Source organism: Penaeus vannamei, chromosome 13 (assembly GCF_042767895.1).
Source record: "Penaeus vannamei isolate JL-2024 chromosome 13, ASM4276789v1, whole genome shotgun sequence".
NCBI classification, from domain to species: Eukaryota; Metazoa; Arthropoda; class Malacostraca; order Decapoda; family Penaeidae; genus Penaeus; species Penaeus vannamei.
The window spans coordinates 6,958,155-6,973,154 of NC_091561.1; the positions used below are offsets into that span (position 1 = coordinate 6,958,155).

Here is a 15,000-nt window from a genome sequence, read left to right on the forward strand (position 1 = left end):
CCCCCATCTTCCCCATCTCCCACCTCCTCCCCCCTCCACCCCCATCCCCCCCTCCTCCGGCCGGAAGAGCAGCTTCGATCGATAGGAGGTCGGATCCTGCCTGAGTCGTGGGTTTCTTTCGTTAGTCATCCGGAGGCGAGGCGAAGGGAGGCGAAGGGAGGCGAAGGGAGGGACGCTTGGCCTCGGATCTGAGTCATGGGAGGGCTGGGTAAGCGGGGGTGGGGATGGGGGGTTGGGGGTGGGGTGGGGTGGGGTAGGGGGTGGATGCGAGTATGTATGCTTGTGTGGGGAGGGGAGGGGAGGGGAGGGGAGTAAACGCGTTTGCTGATTTTTTTTTTCTGTCTCTGTCTGTTTGTCTCTCTGTCTCCCTCCTTCCATCTCTCCCGCTCCATCCCCCTATCTCTCCCCAACCCTCCTTCCTTCTCCCTCCCTCCTCTCCCTCTCCCTCTCCCTCTCCCTCCCTCCCTCCTCCCTCCTTCCCTCCACCATCCCTCCTTCCCTCCTTCCCTCCTCCTTTTCCCTCCACATCCCTCCCTCCCTCCCTCCCTTATCTTCCCTCCACATCCCTCCCTCCCTTCCTCCCTCCCTCCCTCCCTCCCTCCCTCCCTCTTTATCACCCCTCCCTCTCTCCCTCCCTCCCTCCTTATCTCCCCTCCACATTACCAATAAGTCCCGTGCCTATCTGTCCACAACGCCTTTTGACTCTGCAACGATAAGTTATAGCCAGCCAATCAGAAGCACGCTTGACCTTCACCTCAGCTCATGTCAACCGGACATACCTGAGCGCTGAACATCGAGGTGACGTCACTTCGCTTATCCGAGCGGCGTGTGCTTCCCTTCCACCTCCGTTCATTCTCGTGTTCATCTGTTCTGGCTTTTGGTGGGTGGATTATCGGGGTTTCCTCTTGTGTGGGCTTGTGTTTGTTTTTGGATTTTTTTTCTTTTCTTTTCTTGGTTTTTAATGTTTTGGGTCGTTTTCGTTTTTTGATTTGTTTCTGTTTTTAATTTTTTATTTTTTTTATTGTTGTTAATTCAAATTCAAAATCAAATGGAAAGCGATATAATGTTACACTTAGGCAATAAAGTGTTGTTATTATTTTTGTTATTGTTGTAATTATTGTTACTATTTTTATTATTACTGTTGGTATTATTATTATTATTATTATTATTATTATTATTATTATTATTATTATTATTATGAATAGTAATAATGATAATATTGTTATTATTATAGTTATTGTTATTATTATTATTATTGTTGTTGTTGTTGTTGTTGTTGTTGTTGTTATTATTATTATTATTATATTTTGCTGTGTTCGGTTCAGTTATATTTTTGTTAGTTTGCATTTACCTTTGTCCTCTCTTTCTTTCTTTCTTTTATTTTGCCTGTGTTTTATTTCTTCGTTTTGAACCATCTGTCATTTTCCATTTCTTCTTTTTTCCCCTTTATTCAGTATTTACTCCATTCCCCCTTTGATAGAAACAGATCTCACTTTTTTCTCTACTTTACCTTCCTTTTTCCTTTGTTATCAACTTTCTCATTCTTTTCCTTGTTGGTACCGAGAACTATTTTTCCTTCTTCTTCTTCTTCTTCTCCTCTTCGTTGTTCAAAATGTATTCCAATTTCACCTCTTTTTTTATGGTTATTTTATTTATTCTTTTTATGGTTATTTTATTTTATTTGTTTTTTTATGGTTATTTTATTTTATTTTATGGCTATTTTATTTTATTTGTTTTATGGTTATTTTATTTTATTTGTTTTTTTATGGTTATTTTATTTTATTTGTTTTTTGATGGTTATTTTATTTTATTTTATGTTTTATGGTTATTTATTCGTAATAAAAGGTAGTATTTGAGCATCGAAGTCTTCCTTCCGCCATGTCATAGGGCCTTCTTGTACAGTTATCGGGGGGGGGGGGGGGAGCACGTGGATGCCTTTTAATTAAGTAACTTTTAGCTTTCTCTTCCCATGCCGTCGCTGCGTCTCCTTCTCCCGTATGCACGCGGCGGTCCCCCTCCCCCCCCCCCCCGTCTTGGTTTATCTCTTGCTTCGCTTCTTGGTTCGCCTCTTGGTTCTTTTTTTGGCTCACCTCTTTCGGTTTTTGGTTCACTTCTTTGTACGCCTCTTGGTTCACTGCTTGGTTCACCTCTTGGGTCATCTATTGGTTCCCTTCTTTCCCCTCTTTCGCCCCCTTGGTTCCCCTCTCGCTTCACCTCCTGCGCCTCTTTGCCCACTTTCCTCCCCTTTTTTATCACCGCTTCGGTCTCCTCCCCACACGCCAGGAACCCACTTTATCTCGTCGGGTTACGTACACTTCCTCACGTACACGCACGTACAGACGCGAGTTGTAGGGCTGCTCGAGTGTGCACGAACGGCTCCTAACTGTACTATGCTAACACACGCAGGCGAGCATGTGGCCGTATCTCTGCTTTCCTTTTTTTAAATATATTTTCGGGTTGGTGGGGGTATATTCGGAATGGGGGGGGGGGGAGTTCTCTCTATTTTTTTTCTCTTTTTTTTCTATTTTTTCCCTTTTTCTTTTTTCGTTTTTTTCTCTGTCTGTCTGTCTGTCTCTTTCTCTTTCTCTTCCTTTCTCTCTCTCTCTGTCTCTGTCTCTCTCTCTCTCTCTCTGTCTCTCTCTCTCTCTCTCTCTCTCTCTCTCTCTCTCTCTCTCTCTCTCTCTCTCTCTCTCTCTCTCTCTCTCTCTCTCTCTCTCTCTCTCTTCCTTTCTCTCTCTCTCGTCTCTGTCTCTCTCTCTCTCTCTCTGTCTCTGTCTCTCACTCTCTCTCTCTCTCTCTCTCTCTCTCTCTCTCTCTCTCTCTCTCTCTCTCTCTCTCTCTCCTTATGTCTGTCTCTATCTCTATCTCTGTCTCTATCTGTCTGTTTGTCTCTCTCTCTCTCTCTCTCTCTCTCTCTGTCTCTCTCTGTCTCTGTCTCTGTCTCTCTCTCTCTCTCTCTCTCTCCCTCTCCCTTTCTCCCTCTTCCTCCAATTCTCTCTCTCTCTCTCTCTCTCTCTCTCTCTCTCTCTCTCTCTCTCTCTCTCTCTCTCTCTCTCTCTCTCTCTCTCTCTCTCTCTCTCTCTCTTCAGGCGAACTTCGATATTACGAAAAGTTGTCTGGTTAACCTTGACATTTGTACAATGAGTGTGCAGAGAAGGAGGAGAGTAGTGTACATCTTTCCTCTCTCTCCGTCCCTACCTCTCCTACTCTTTCCTTTCTTTTCCTTCCTTTCGACTTTCTCTCTCTCTCTTCCCCTCCCTCCTTTCCTCCTCCCTCTTTCTGGATCCTACCCTTATCCTTTCCTCCTTCTTCTCCCCTCTCCCTCCCTTCGTCCATCCTCCCTTTTTCCCCTTATCCCTTCCCCCTCCCCCTCTCTCCCTCCCTCCCTCCACCCTCCTTATCCCCTTCCACCCTCCTTATCCCCATCCCTCCCTCCCTCCCTCCATCCATCCTTCCCCTCCGTCCCTCCTCATCCACATCCCTCTCCACCCCCATCCCCCTCCCTCCCTCCCTCCCTCCCCTCTCGCCTACACGAACATGCTGGTTCATGTTTTGCTCTTGCGTTCCGTTCAGCTGATTTATTGTTTACATTATTCACTCGCCGGTGACTTGACGTTTTTTTTTTTTTTATCGTCAAGTCCAGTTTATTTGGGAAATCTGAAGAAACCTGTTACTTGTATTTATCTGCGGTTGAACAGAAGAGGAAGAAGATGCGAAGAAATGATTCTGCCCTTTTGTTTTATTCGTATAATTGTTTTGTTCATTTTTTATTGTTTTTATAATCTTTTATTCATTTTCTTAATTTTTTGTTTCTTGTTGTTTTAGTTATTTATAATCTTTTATTTATTTATTTTTTATTTTTTTTCTTTATTTTTATTGTTTTATTATTTTTATTCATTTTCTTTATCTTTTATTTTCTGTTGTTTTATTATTATCATTATTTTTATTATCATTATTATTATTTTGTCTTTAGCGAATCCTTCACGAACGGCTGTAAAACGTTCAGCAGATTAATGACGAAGCAGAAATGCCGCGTCACTGATATTTTTAATCCTAAGTCAGCAGTAGGAGAGGGAGATGAAGGAGAAGAAGAAGAGGAAGAAGATATAGAGGGTGTGGAAGAGGGTATGAGAAAGAAGAATAGGAGGAGGAGGAGGAGGAGGGTATAAACGAAAATATAGGAGAGGATATGGAAAAGTAAATAATAATAATAATAAGATACGGAAAAAGAAGAGGAGGAGGAGTAATAATAAGAAGAAATGGAAGATAAGCAAAACAAAAAGGATAAATAGAAGATATATTAGAAACTATGGAAAAGATGACGACGAAGAGGAAGAAGATACAGAGGAGGCAAAGGAGGTAGATACATAATAAAAAAAAAAAAAACGAAAAAAAACGAAAAAGCAAAGGAGGTAGATACAGAATAAAAAGAGGCAAAGGAGGTAGATACAGAATAAAAAAAAAAACGAAAAAAAACGAAACGAAAAAAAAAAAGATCACACCCGAATGAGGCAAAGGAGGTAGATACAGAAAAAAAACGAAAAAAAAAAACGAAAAAAAAGATCACAACCGAATGCAAATGACCACGCCATCACGTAATTCCACCGGGGATAAAAATAGAACCGACGTCAACCGAAATATCCAGAGGCTACAAGGACACCGTTCGTGTGTTCCGGCGGGGAAGATGACGTCATGGCTCTGGCTTGGGCGGAGGAAGTCTATTTTGCAAGGGTCGAGACGCGGTGTTCGGTACTGGAGGCAGGGATCGGGACGCGCTGACGTCTGATATTACTGGACGTCAGCTGATGAGATTTGCAACGGCTCGAAAGATGTCTCATTAGGTGGCTGACTTTTTTTTTTTTTCTTTTTCTTTTTTTCTTAGTGTGCGCATCTGGTGGGGAGAAATTTTGTTATATTGTATGGTAACGTGTCTTGGAAAAAGAAAAAAAAAGATAGTTTCGAAGTTGGAGAGGTAACATAATTTATGTAAAAAATAAATAAATAAAATAATAATAATAATAAAAAAATAAAAAAATAAAAGAAAACTTAAGATTAATTCAAAAATAAAAAATCGTGTGTTTTCGTTCTGAATTTACGACGGTTACTGCCTTTTAACTTATTAAGTGAAATTAGCCAGAAATGAGGCGGACCATCAAGAAATTCTTTGCTCAGATATGCAAATCATGTCACACTGAAATCAGATCTCATAATAAAATTTTCACACTCCAAAAAAAGGCTCAACATTTTTTATTTTTTTCCACTTTTTTGGGTTCATCAATTAATCAAACCATTAAAAAAATATCTATATCAAAACCTTGTGACGATTTGGTGAATCTCAGACAGGAAAACAAACGAAGGAAGAAGAAAGAAAGAAAAAAAATATATATATATATACGATTGCGCGTCATCAATTGTCCGGCATCTTCAAGGTCACACGTACCTCCTCTTGCAATCTGAGGATACCTGTCTTCAGAGGCGGTGTCCCCCCCCCTCCCCTCCCCCCTTCCCTCTCCCTTTCCCTCTCCTTCCTCTCTCTCTCTCCCTCTTCCTCTCTCTCCCTCTGCGTCTTCCCTACCCTCTCCTTCTCCCTCTCTCTCCCTCTCTCTCCTTCTCCCTCTCTCTCCCTTTCCCCTTCCTCTCCCTCCCCCTCTCCCTCCCTCTCCTCCTTCCCTACCCTCTCCTCCTCTCCTTCCTTCTCTCTCCCTCCCCCTACCCTCTCATTCTCCCTCTCCCTACCCTTCTCCCTCTCCCTACCCTCTCCCTCCCCCTACCCTTTCCCCCTCTCCCTCTCCCTCTCCTCTCTCTCCTCCCTCCCCCTTCTCTCTCCCCCTCTACCCTCCCTCCCTCTCCCTCTCTCTCTCCACTCTCCTCCTCCTCTCTCTCTCCCTCTCCTCCTCCCTACCCTCTCCCTCTCCCTCCCTCTCTCTCCTTCCTCCTCTCCTCCTCCGCATGTCTCCGGGGTTGCTATTAATGTATTGCGCTCACGTATGTACGCAATACATGTGCACCTGGCATCATCATCATCATCATCATCACCATTACCATTATCATTACCATTAATATTACCGTCTCTTTCCTAATTCTTCTCTTTATCCTTGTCCTTCTATTCATCCTCTTCCTCCATCTCCGTTTCCTCGTCTTCGTCATCACCATCATCATCATCATCATCATCATCATCATCATCATCATCATCATCATCACCATCATCATCATCATCATCACCTCCACCATCATCATCATCATCATCATCATCATCATCATCACCACCACCAACACTATCATCACCACCATCCACCACCGCTATCTTCATCATCACCACCATCATCTTCATCATCACCACCATCACCACCACCACCACCACCACCTTATCATCATCATCACCACCTTATCATCATCATCACCACCTTTATCATCATCATCACCATCATCATCATCACCACCAGCACCACCATCATCATCATCATCACCGTCATCATCACCTCCACCATCATCATCACTACCATTATTATCACCACCATTACCATCATCACCACCACCAACACCATCATCATCACCCTCATCACAACCACCATCACAATCACCGTCACCACCACCATCATTATCACCACCACCATCACCATCATCATCAATCACCACCACCATCATCATCATCACCACCACCACCACCACCACCACCACCACCACCGCCACCACCACCATCGTCATCATCAAAATCATCACCACCATCATCATCACCATCATCATCAAACATCACCACCACCATCATTATCATCATCAAACATCACCACCACCATCATCATTATCATCAATCATCGTCACCACCGCCACCATCACCATCATCACTACCACCAGCACCACCATCATCATCATCATCAATCACCACCATCATCACCATCACCACCACCACCACCACCACCATCATCACCACCACCACCACCACCACCAACACCATCATCATCACCACCACCATCATCATCACCATCATCATCATCATCATCAAACATCACCACCACCATCACCACCACCACCACCATCATCATCATCATCATCATCTAGTCCCCCCCCAGAACACAGTTTAGGCCCTGTGCTAATCTCCGCCGTGTTTGTTCGCCATTTTTGTGGTCTCGTCTTCCCACCTTTTATCTGGTCTCTTCTTTCTGCGTTTTATTATCTCTTTGGGTTTTCCATGTGTTCGCTTCCCTTCGTATGACCTGTTTTTTCGTTTTTTTTTTTTTTTTTTTGTGTGTGTGTTTTTCTCTATTTCTCTCTCTGTCTGTATGTTTCTCTCTCTTTCTGTCTGTTTCTGCCTTCTCTCTCTCTCTCTAATTCACTTACTCACTCTCACTCTCTCTCTCTCTCTCTCTCTCTCTCTCTCTCTCTCTCTCTCTCTCTCTCTCTCTCTCTCTCTCTCTCTCTCTCTCTCTCTCTCTCTCTCTCTCTCTCTCCACACACACATACACGCACACACATACACCCACACACACACACACACACACACACAAACACACACTCACCCACCCATCCACCCACCCACCAACCCACCCACACAAACAAACAAACAAACACACAATCCAGTGATCCAAAAACAAAGCAAAGCAAAGACATCCTCAGAAACAAACCAAACCAAACAAACAAACAAACAAACAAACAAACGGAGGCGCCGCTAACCCGTCCGTCCGTGTCCACCGCGTTCGTGTCGTCAACGAATGCGGTGATCAAGATCCTCAGAAACAAACAAACCAAACAAACAAACAAACAAACAAACGGAGGCGCTAACCCCTCCGTCCGTGTCCAGAAACAAAAAACAAACAAACAAACAAACAAACAAACGGAGGCGCCGCTAACCCGTCCGTCCGTCCGTATCCACCGCGTTCGTGTCGTCAACGAAGGCGGTGATCAAGATCCTCAGAAACAAACAAACCAAACAAACAAACAAACGGAGGCGCCCCTAACCCGTCCGTCCGTATCCAGAAACAAAAAACAAACAAACAAACAAACAAACGAACGGAGGCGCCCCTAACCCGTCCGTCCGTGTCCACCGCGTTCGTGTCGTCAACGAATGCGGTGATCAAGAAGAGGCCGAACGAGGCAAGGGCGCTGGATGCTTAATTGGGCGAGAAAGGACATCGGGCAGATTTCGTGGTGGTCGTATCGGGAGGTCGAGGCGCGGGTGTGGTTTATGGCGATAGGGTTGTTCGTCGGGACGCGGGTTGGGGTGGGTGGAGGTTGAGAGGGGGAGGAGGGAGCGGAGGGAGGGGGAGGGGAGGGAGGGGGAGGTGGGAGGTGGGAGGGGGAGGGGGAGGGAGGGTGAGTGGGGGAGGTGGGAGGGGAAGGGGATAGGGAGAATGCGAGGCAGAGAGAGAATGAGAGGGGAGGGAGAATGAGAGAGTGAGAGTGAGAATGAGAGAGAGAGAGAGAGAATGCGAGGGAGAGAGAGAGAGAATGCGAGGGAGAGAGAGAGAATGCGAGGGAGAGGAGAGAATGCGAGGGAGAGGGAGAGAGAGAGAGAGAGAGGGAGAGAGAGAGAGAGAGAGAGAGAGAGAGAGAGAGAGAGAGAGAGAGAGAGAGAGAGAGAGAGAGTGAGTGAGTGAGTGAGTGAGTGAGAATGAGAGTGAGAGAGAGAGAAACAGAAACAGAAAGAAAGAGAGAAAGAAACAAGGAAAGAAAAAAAATATCCATAGAATTTAATTTCCTAGAAGCTATGGCAGGAGGACCTTCCGTTGGCCACACCTCTCGCGCAATCCCCCTGAAAAGTGTCCCAACTCTCCTCTCACAGGAGTAGGAACACACACACAGGGTCAGCACAAGCACGACGTCCCCGCTACCCCGAGGCACTCAAGTAGGCGTCTAGATTCTTCAACTTAATGTAGTTAATGAACAAGCCGGCTGCAGCTGCACTCGCTCTGCCCCTGTCCACGCTATGGCCGCCACAGGCCGAGTACCACTGCTGTAAAGTTACTCGTGTTGACACAGCTCTTATCTTTGGGGGTTGGAGGGGGTGGGGAAGGGAGGGAGGGGGGTTGGAGGGGTGGGAAGGGGAGGGAGGGGTTGGAGGAGGGTGGGAAGGGAGAGGGTAGTAGGAAGGGGGTTGGAGGGGTTGGGAAGGGCGAGGGGGATTGGGAAGGGGAGGGGGTATTGGAGAGGTTGCGAAGGGGAGGAAGGGGGGTATTGGAGGGGTTGGGAAGGGGAAGTTTGGGGGGAACGAACGGCAGCTGCAACGGCTACAACAGAAACGTGTGTTTTGGAGTAACGTGGTAATACGTTCCGCTATTTGGCATTTTTTTTTTTCTTCTTCTTCTTCTTCTTCTTCTTCTTCTTCTTCTTCTTCTTCTTCTTCTTCTTCTTCTTTGATGATGAGCTATGGCGAAAGTCGAGGGGTAGAAAGCAGACTGCCCCGAACAGCTTCCATTCTTCGGTGATTATTTACCTTACTTATTTAACTTACGGAGCATAAGCATATCGTAACCTTTCGTTTATTAATGTCTCTGCTGGGAGCGATATTGAACGCGGGAGAAGTACATGATTTTGCGGCTGTGTGTAAAGTCATGGCCTTGTCGGTGCGTCTTCTCAAAAGTGGTTATTTTTCTTTTTTTTTCAGAGAGAGAGAGAGAGGGGGTAGGGAGGGAGGGAGGGAAGGAGGGAGGGAGGAAGGAAGGAGGGAGGGAGGAGGGAGGAAGGAGGGAGGGAGGGAGGAAGGGTGGGAGGAGGGAAAGGGAGAGAGAGGGAGAGTGAGAGAGAAAGAAAGGGGGAGAGTGAGAGAGAGAAAGGGAGAGTGAGAGAAAGGGAGAGTGAGAGAGAAAGGGAAAGTGAGAAAGAAAGGGAGAGTGAGAGAGAAAGGGAGAGTGAGAGGGAAAGGGAGAGTGAGAGAGAAAGGGAGAGTGAGGAGGGAAAGGGAGAGTGAGAGAGAAGGAGAGTGAGAGGGAAAGGGAGAGTGAAAGAGAAAGATGGAGAGAGAGAGAGAGAGAGAGAGAGAGAGAGAGAGAGAGACAGACAGACAGACAGACAGACAGACAGACAGACAGACAGACAGACAGACAGACAGACCGACAGAGAAGGAGAGAGAAAGAAAGAAAGAACGAGAAAGAGAGAGAGCTTTTTGTTTTTTGTTTTTCCTGTGATGGATTTCTTCTTGATTTTCTGTCGTTCTAAGATAAATCTTACTTAATTATCCTTGAATCTTCAAATCATTGGTCAGCAATATTGGATTTTTTGATTGTTTGTTTTTCTTTTGTTTATTGCTTTGTCATTATTCCGGGTGTATTTACAACTTTAGTGACGAAACTAATGATGGTTAGTGTGATAATCATAATAGTTATAATTAAGGTTCGAATTATAAGAGTAACAGGAACTCTGATGATAGCAATAACAACCCTACAACCGTTGCTGATAAAGATAAAAATACCTCACGAATATATGAAATGACACAGTATTGAATCGTTTTCAGCGCGAGACAAATATATTTCACTTCTTTAATATGGAATTGAGTTTCGAAGTTCTCCAAGCAGCAGGCTTTTCTTACAAGTTGTCTTTGGCGCGATCTGCAAAGTGCTTTGATGTGCGAAACTTTAAGAGAAATCTATTTCACACCGACGTTGCCATTTGAGGTTGTGGGAAGAATTTACGTGTTGTAGAGAGGCCAGAAATTGCCAGGATAATGCTTTTAATGCCTTGAAATGGACGCAAGGACAGCTGTGTGGGATTCGGCGTTTCAGCATAGTCAGCGGAATGCTGCTGGCGGGTTTTGGGATGTTGTATTATCGAGAAATAAAAAAAAAAAAGTTGTGCAAATAGATGCTACTCAAACGAGTTACCTTGTGAGTTTGCATAATCGTTCGAGATTTTATTTTGTGGATTGACTTTTTTAACCTTCAGGTATAAAACAGAATGCTGATTTGTTATACCAGACATTGTATCCGCCAGAACTTATTTGATATTGTAATGTATTCAACTCCATTGCATGTTTGTTTTGTTATTCCCCGAGCTGCTTCCCTGTAGTAACGCCGTGCGTTTCCTTCCAGAACTGTTACGAGATGGACCGGTACCTGAAGGACGAGCCCCGGGCCAAGGTCGGCGGCCGGAAGCTGGGCGGCTGCGAGCTGGAGTTCCCGTGGCAGAGCTCGTACGAGGAGTGCCCCCGCGACTCGCCGTCGCCACCTGTGCGCCTCTACACCAAGCTCGGGAGGCCCATCAAGGGCGGCAGACATCCCCGGCTGCTCGTCAAGGTCAAGACTGAGGCTCTCAGCTCCGACCTGAATATCAAGCAGGAGCCCTGCGAGGGGGAGGAGCCCTGCAAGCCGGAGCCGCAGGAGGAGGAGGTGGTAGTCAAGAGCGAGCCCCTGGAGGACCTGGACGACCCCCTCAGCCAGGACGACATGTGCGGCTCCGAGCGGTCGCTGGACTCGGTGTCCGTGTCGTCCTCCTCGTCGGCCTCGTCGCTGGCTTCCCTGGAGGGCGACCTCGAGGCCCCCGTGAGCGTCGGCGGCCAGAGTCCCACTCGGGGCCGGGCTCTCATCTCGTGGGCGTCCTCCGAGGACATGGCCGCCGACTCGCGCCTGGAGGCGGGCGTGCGGCGAGGGTCAGGGACATCTTTTTTTGCGGCAACGAAACTGCTGACGGCCAAGTCGGCGCCCAACATCGCCACGCTGACCCCGCCCTCCTCCCCCGAAACCTCTCCGGTCACTCACACTCACACACTCCTCAAGGTTCACGCTCGCTCACAAGTGCCAAAGTTTATATCCTTCGCCACCACCCTGCCCCTCAAGACTAGCAGCAGCAACAACAGCAGTAGCCTCAGTATGGGCGTCCGGGACATGAGCATGGGCGTGCACGCTCGGGCAGCAGACTCGTCCCCGGATGCCAAGCGACGGGTGCACAAGTGCCTCTTCCCAGGCTGTAAGAAAGTCTACACGAAATCCTCGCACCTCAAGGCCCACCAGCGGACACACACAGGTTAGTGGGCGCCCGCGCTCGCCCGAGAGGCTGCGCTGGGGCCAGAGGTAAACAGAGGGGCAAGGGGGTCAAGGGGGGCAGGGGGGGAAATTAAACCAAAGGGCAGGGGGGCACGGGGGAGACTTCAACCAAGGGGAAGGGGCACAGGGGAGGCTTCAACCAAGGGGCAGGGGTCAAGGGGGCACGGGGGAGGCTTCAACCAAGGGGCAGGGGGTCAAGGGGGGCACGGGGGGACATCAACCAAGGGGCAGGGGGCAAGGGGGACACGGGGGAATGTTAAACCAAGGGACAGGGGACACGGGGGTAAACCAAGGGGCAGGGGGAAGCCATGGGCAGGGATTTAACCGATGGACAGGGAGAGGTCATGGGGTAGAATCAGACCAAAGATCAAAGGAGGAGAGAGAGAGAGAGAGAGAGAGAGAGAGAGAGAGAGAAAGAAAGAGAGAGAGAGAGAGAGAGAGAGAGAGAGAGAGAGAGAGAAAGTGAGAGAGAAAGTAAGAGAGACAGAAAGAGAGAGGGAGAAAGTGAGTGAGAAGGAAAGAGAAAGAGAGACCAAGACCAAGAGAGAGAAAGAATGAAAGAAAGAAAGAGAGAAGCAGGAGACACGAACCGGAGAACCGCCCCGCCCTCCCTCACCACTCCCTCCCCCCTCCCCCTCACCCCTCCTTCCCTCACCACTCCTTCCCCTCCCTCCCCACTCCCTGCCTCCCCCCCACCCCCCCTCACCACTCCCTCCCATTCCCAAGAACAGCATTAAGCCCATCATGCCCAAAGGAAAGGGCTAACTGCGCCCCTGTGTCAGGTCCGCCACCGAGAGAGCCCGTGCTTGGAATATCATTATCCGGAATCGGTCTTTCTTCATCGTCTTCGGCCGTGCCCTTATCTCCCCTCTCGCGAAACTATTGCCGCGATTAAGCGAGGTCACCCTCATTTTCGTGAGGATTGGCGGTTGGGGGGGTAGGGGTAGGGGGTAGGGGAGGGATAGAGGGAAGGGGTGGGGTGGGGAGGGGATGGGAGGGAAGGGGTTGGGAGGGGATGGGAGGGAGGGTAGGAGGGGGAGGAGAGGGAGGAGGGGGAGGGTGTCATTGTTGGTTTTGATCAATCGGATTTATGACGTCATAAACCGAGTTTTTTTTTTTTTTCTTTTTTTTTTTAATCGGTTTTTTGTTTTGCTATTGTGTGTGTGTTAGGTGGGGGATCTTTCTGATTGATGTTCTTATTAATATTTCTCTCTGTCTGTCTCAGTCTCTCTCTCTCTTTCTCTTTCCTCTCCCTCCCTCCCTCCCCCTCCCTTTCTCTGCTAATATTGTGTGTGCATACCAGCGCGCGCGCGCGCGCGTGCATACGTACATGCATGCGAACGCTCGAGCGTAGATGTAGATAAAGGTAGGCAAACGTGTTTACATGTAAGAGTTCCTTGCCTGTGCGTGCGGGCGTGCGGGCATCGAGTGGCCTTCCGATCCAGCTCCTCTTCCTCCTCCTCCTCCTCGTCTTCTTCTTCTTCTCCTTCTTCTCCTTCTCCTTCTCCTTCTCCTTCTCCTTCTACTTCTCCTTCTTCTCCTTCTCCCTCCTCCTCCTCCTCCTCCTCCTCCTCCTCCTCCTCCACCTCCTCCTCCTCCTCCTCCTCCTCCTCCTCCTCCTCCTCCCACCTCCTCCTCCTCCTCCCACCTCCTCCTCCTCCTCCTCCACCACCACCACCACCACCACCACCACCACCACCACCTCCCTCCTCCTCTCCTCCCTCCTCCTCCCTCCTCCTCCTCCTCCTCCTCTCTTCCTCCTCCTCTTCCACCTCCCCTCCTCCTCCTCCTCCTCCTCCTCCTCCTCCTCCTCCTCCTCCTCCTCCTCCTCCTCCCCCCACCACCACCACCACCACCACCTCCTCCCCACCCCCCTCTCCTCCTCCCCTCCTCCTCCTCCCTCCCACCTCCTCCTCCTCCTCCTCCCCCTCCACCTCCACCACTTCCACCACCACCTCCTCCTCCTCCTCCTCCTCCCTCCTCCTCCTCCTCCTCCCACCTCCTCCTCCTCCTCCTCCTCCTCCCTCCACCTCCTCCTCCACCTCCTCCTCCTCCACCTCCTCCTCCCTCCTCCTCCACCCACCTCCTCCTCCTCCACCCTCCTCCTCCTCCTCCCTCCTCCTCCTCCCTCCTCCTCCTCCTCCTCCTCCTCCTCCTCCTCCTCCCTCCTTTTCCCCCTCCTCGGCCCAGGGAGGGAGATGAGTAGCTCCAGTCGCGGGGTTAACGGTTCGGAAAATTAGTCTGGTTGTCGGGGAGCGGCCTGGGTTCTTCGGCCCGACACTTTTTTTTGGGGGGAGGAGGATGGTTTGGTCCCCCCCTTTTTTTTTTGGTCTTTTTTTCTCGTTTTTTTCGTACTGTCTTTTGTTTGAGTTTTTTTTTATTGTTATGGGTGTTTTGTGGGTATATATTTATTTTCATTTTTTCATTTTTTTTTTCGTTTTTTGTACTATGTATAATTTCTCTCTCTCTCTCTCTCTCTCTCTCTCTCTCTCTCTCTCTCTCTCTCTCCCTCTCCCTCTCCCTCTCCCTCCTCCCTCCCTCTCCCTCCCTCTCCCTCTCCCTCTCCCTCTCCCTCTCCCTCTCCCTCTCTCTCTCTCTCTCTCTCTCTCTCTCTCTCTCTCTCTCTCTCTCTCTCTATCCATCTATCTATCTATCCATCTACCTGTGTATCTCCCTCCCTCCCTCCCTCCCCCTCTCCCCCCCTCCCTCTCGCATCTCGTCTCATCTCCCTTTCTCTCCCTCTCCCTCTCCCTCTCCCTCCCTCCCTCCCTCCCTCCCTCCCTCCCTCCCTCCCCCTCTCCCTCTCCTCCCTCTCGCATCTCTCGTCTCATCTCCCTTTCTCTCCCTCTCCCTTTCACCCCCTCTCTCACCCTCCCCCTCCCCCTCTCCCTCCCTCCCTCCCTCCCTCCCTCCCTCCCCCTCTCCCTCTCGCATCTCGTCTCATCTCCCTCCCTCCCTCCCTCCTCCCCCTCTCCCTCCCTCCCTCCCCCTCTCTCCCTCCCTCCCCCTCACCCTCTCTCCTCTCCCCCTC

The 15,000-nt window shown here is 49.0% G+C and overlaps 1 protein-coding gene across 1 annotated transcript in view; it reads left to right on the forward strand.

Annotated features, from left to right (window-relative positions):
- Positions 1–15,000, forward strand: part of LOC113814090 (Krueppel-like factor 6) — a 353,983-nt gene that overhangs the window by 299,114 nt on the left and 39,869 nt on the right. The window contains exon 2 of the mRNA XM_070128806.1: positions 11,019–11,949. Coding sequence (XP_069984907.1) covers positions 11,019–11,949 — 931 coding nt within the window. The remainder of the gene's footprint in view (positions 1–11,018; positions 11,950–15,000) is intronic.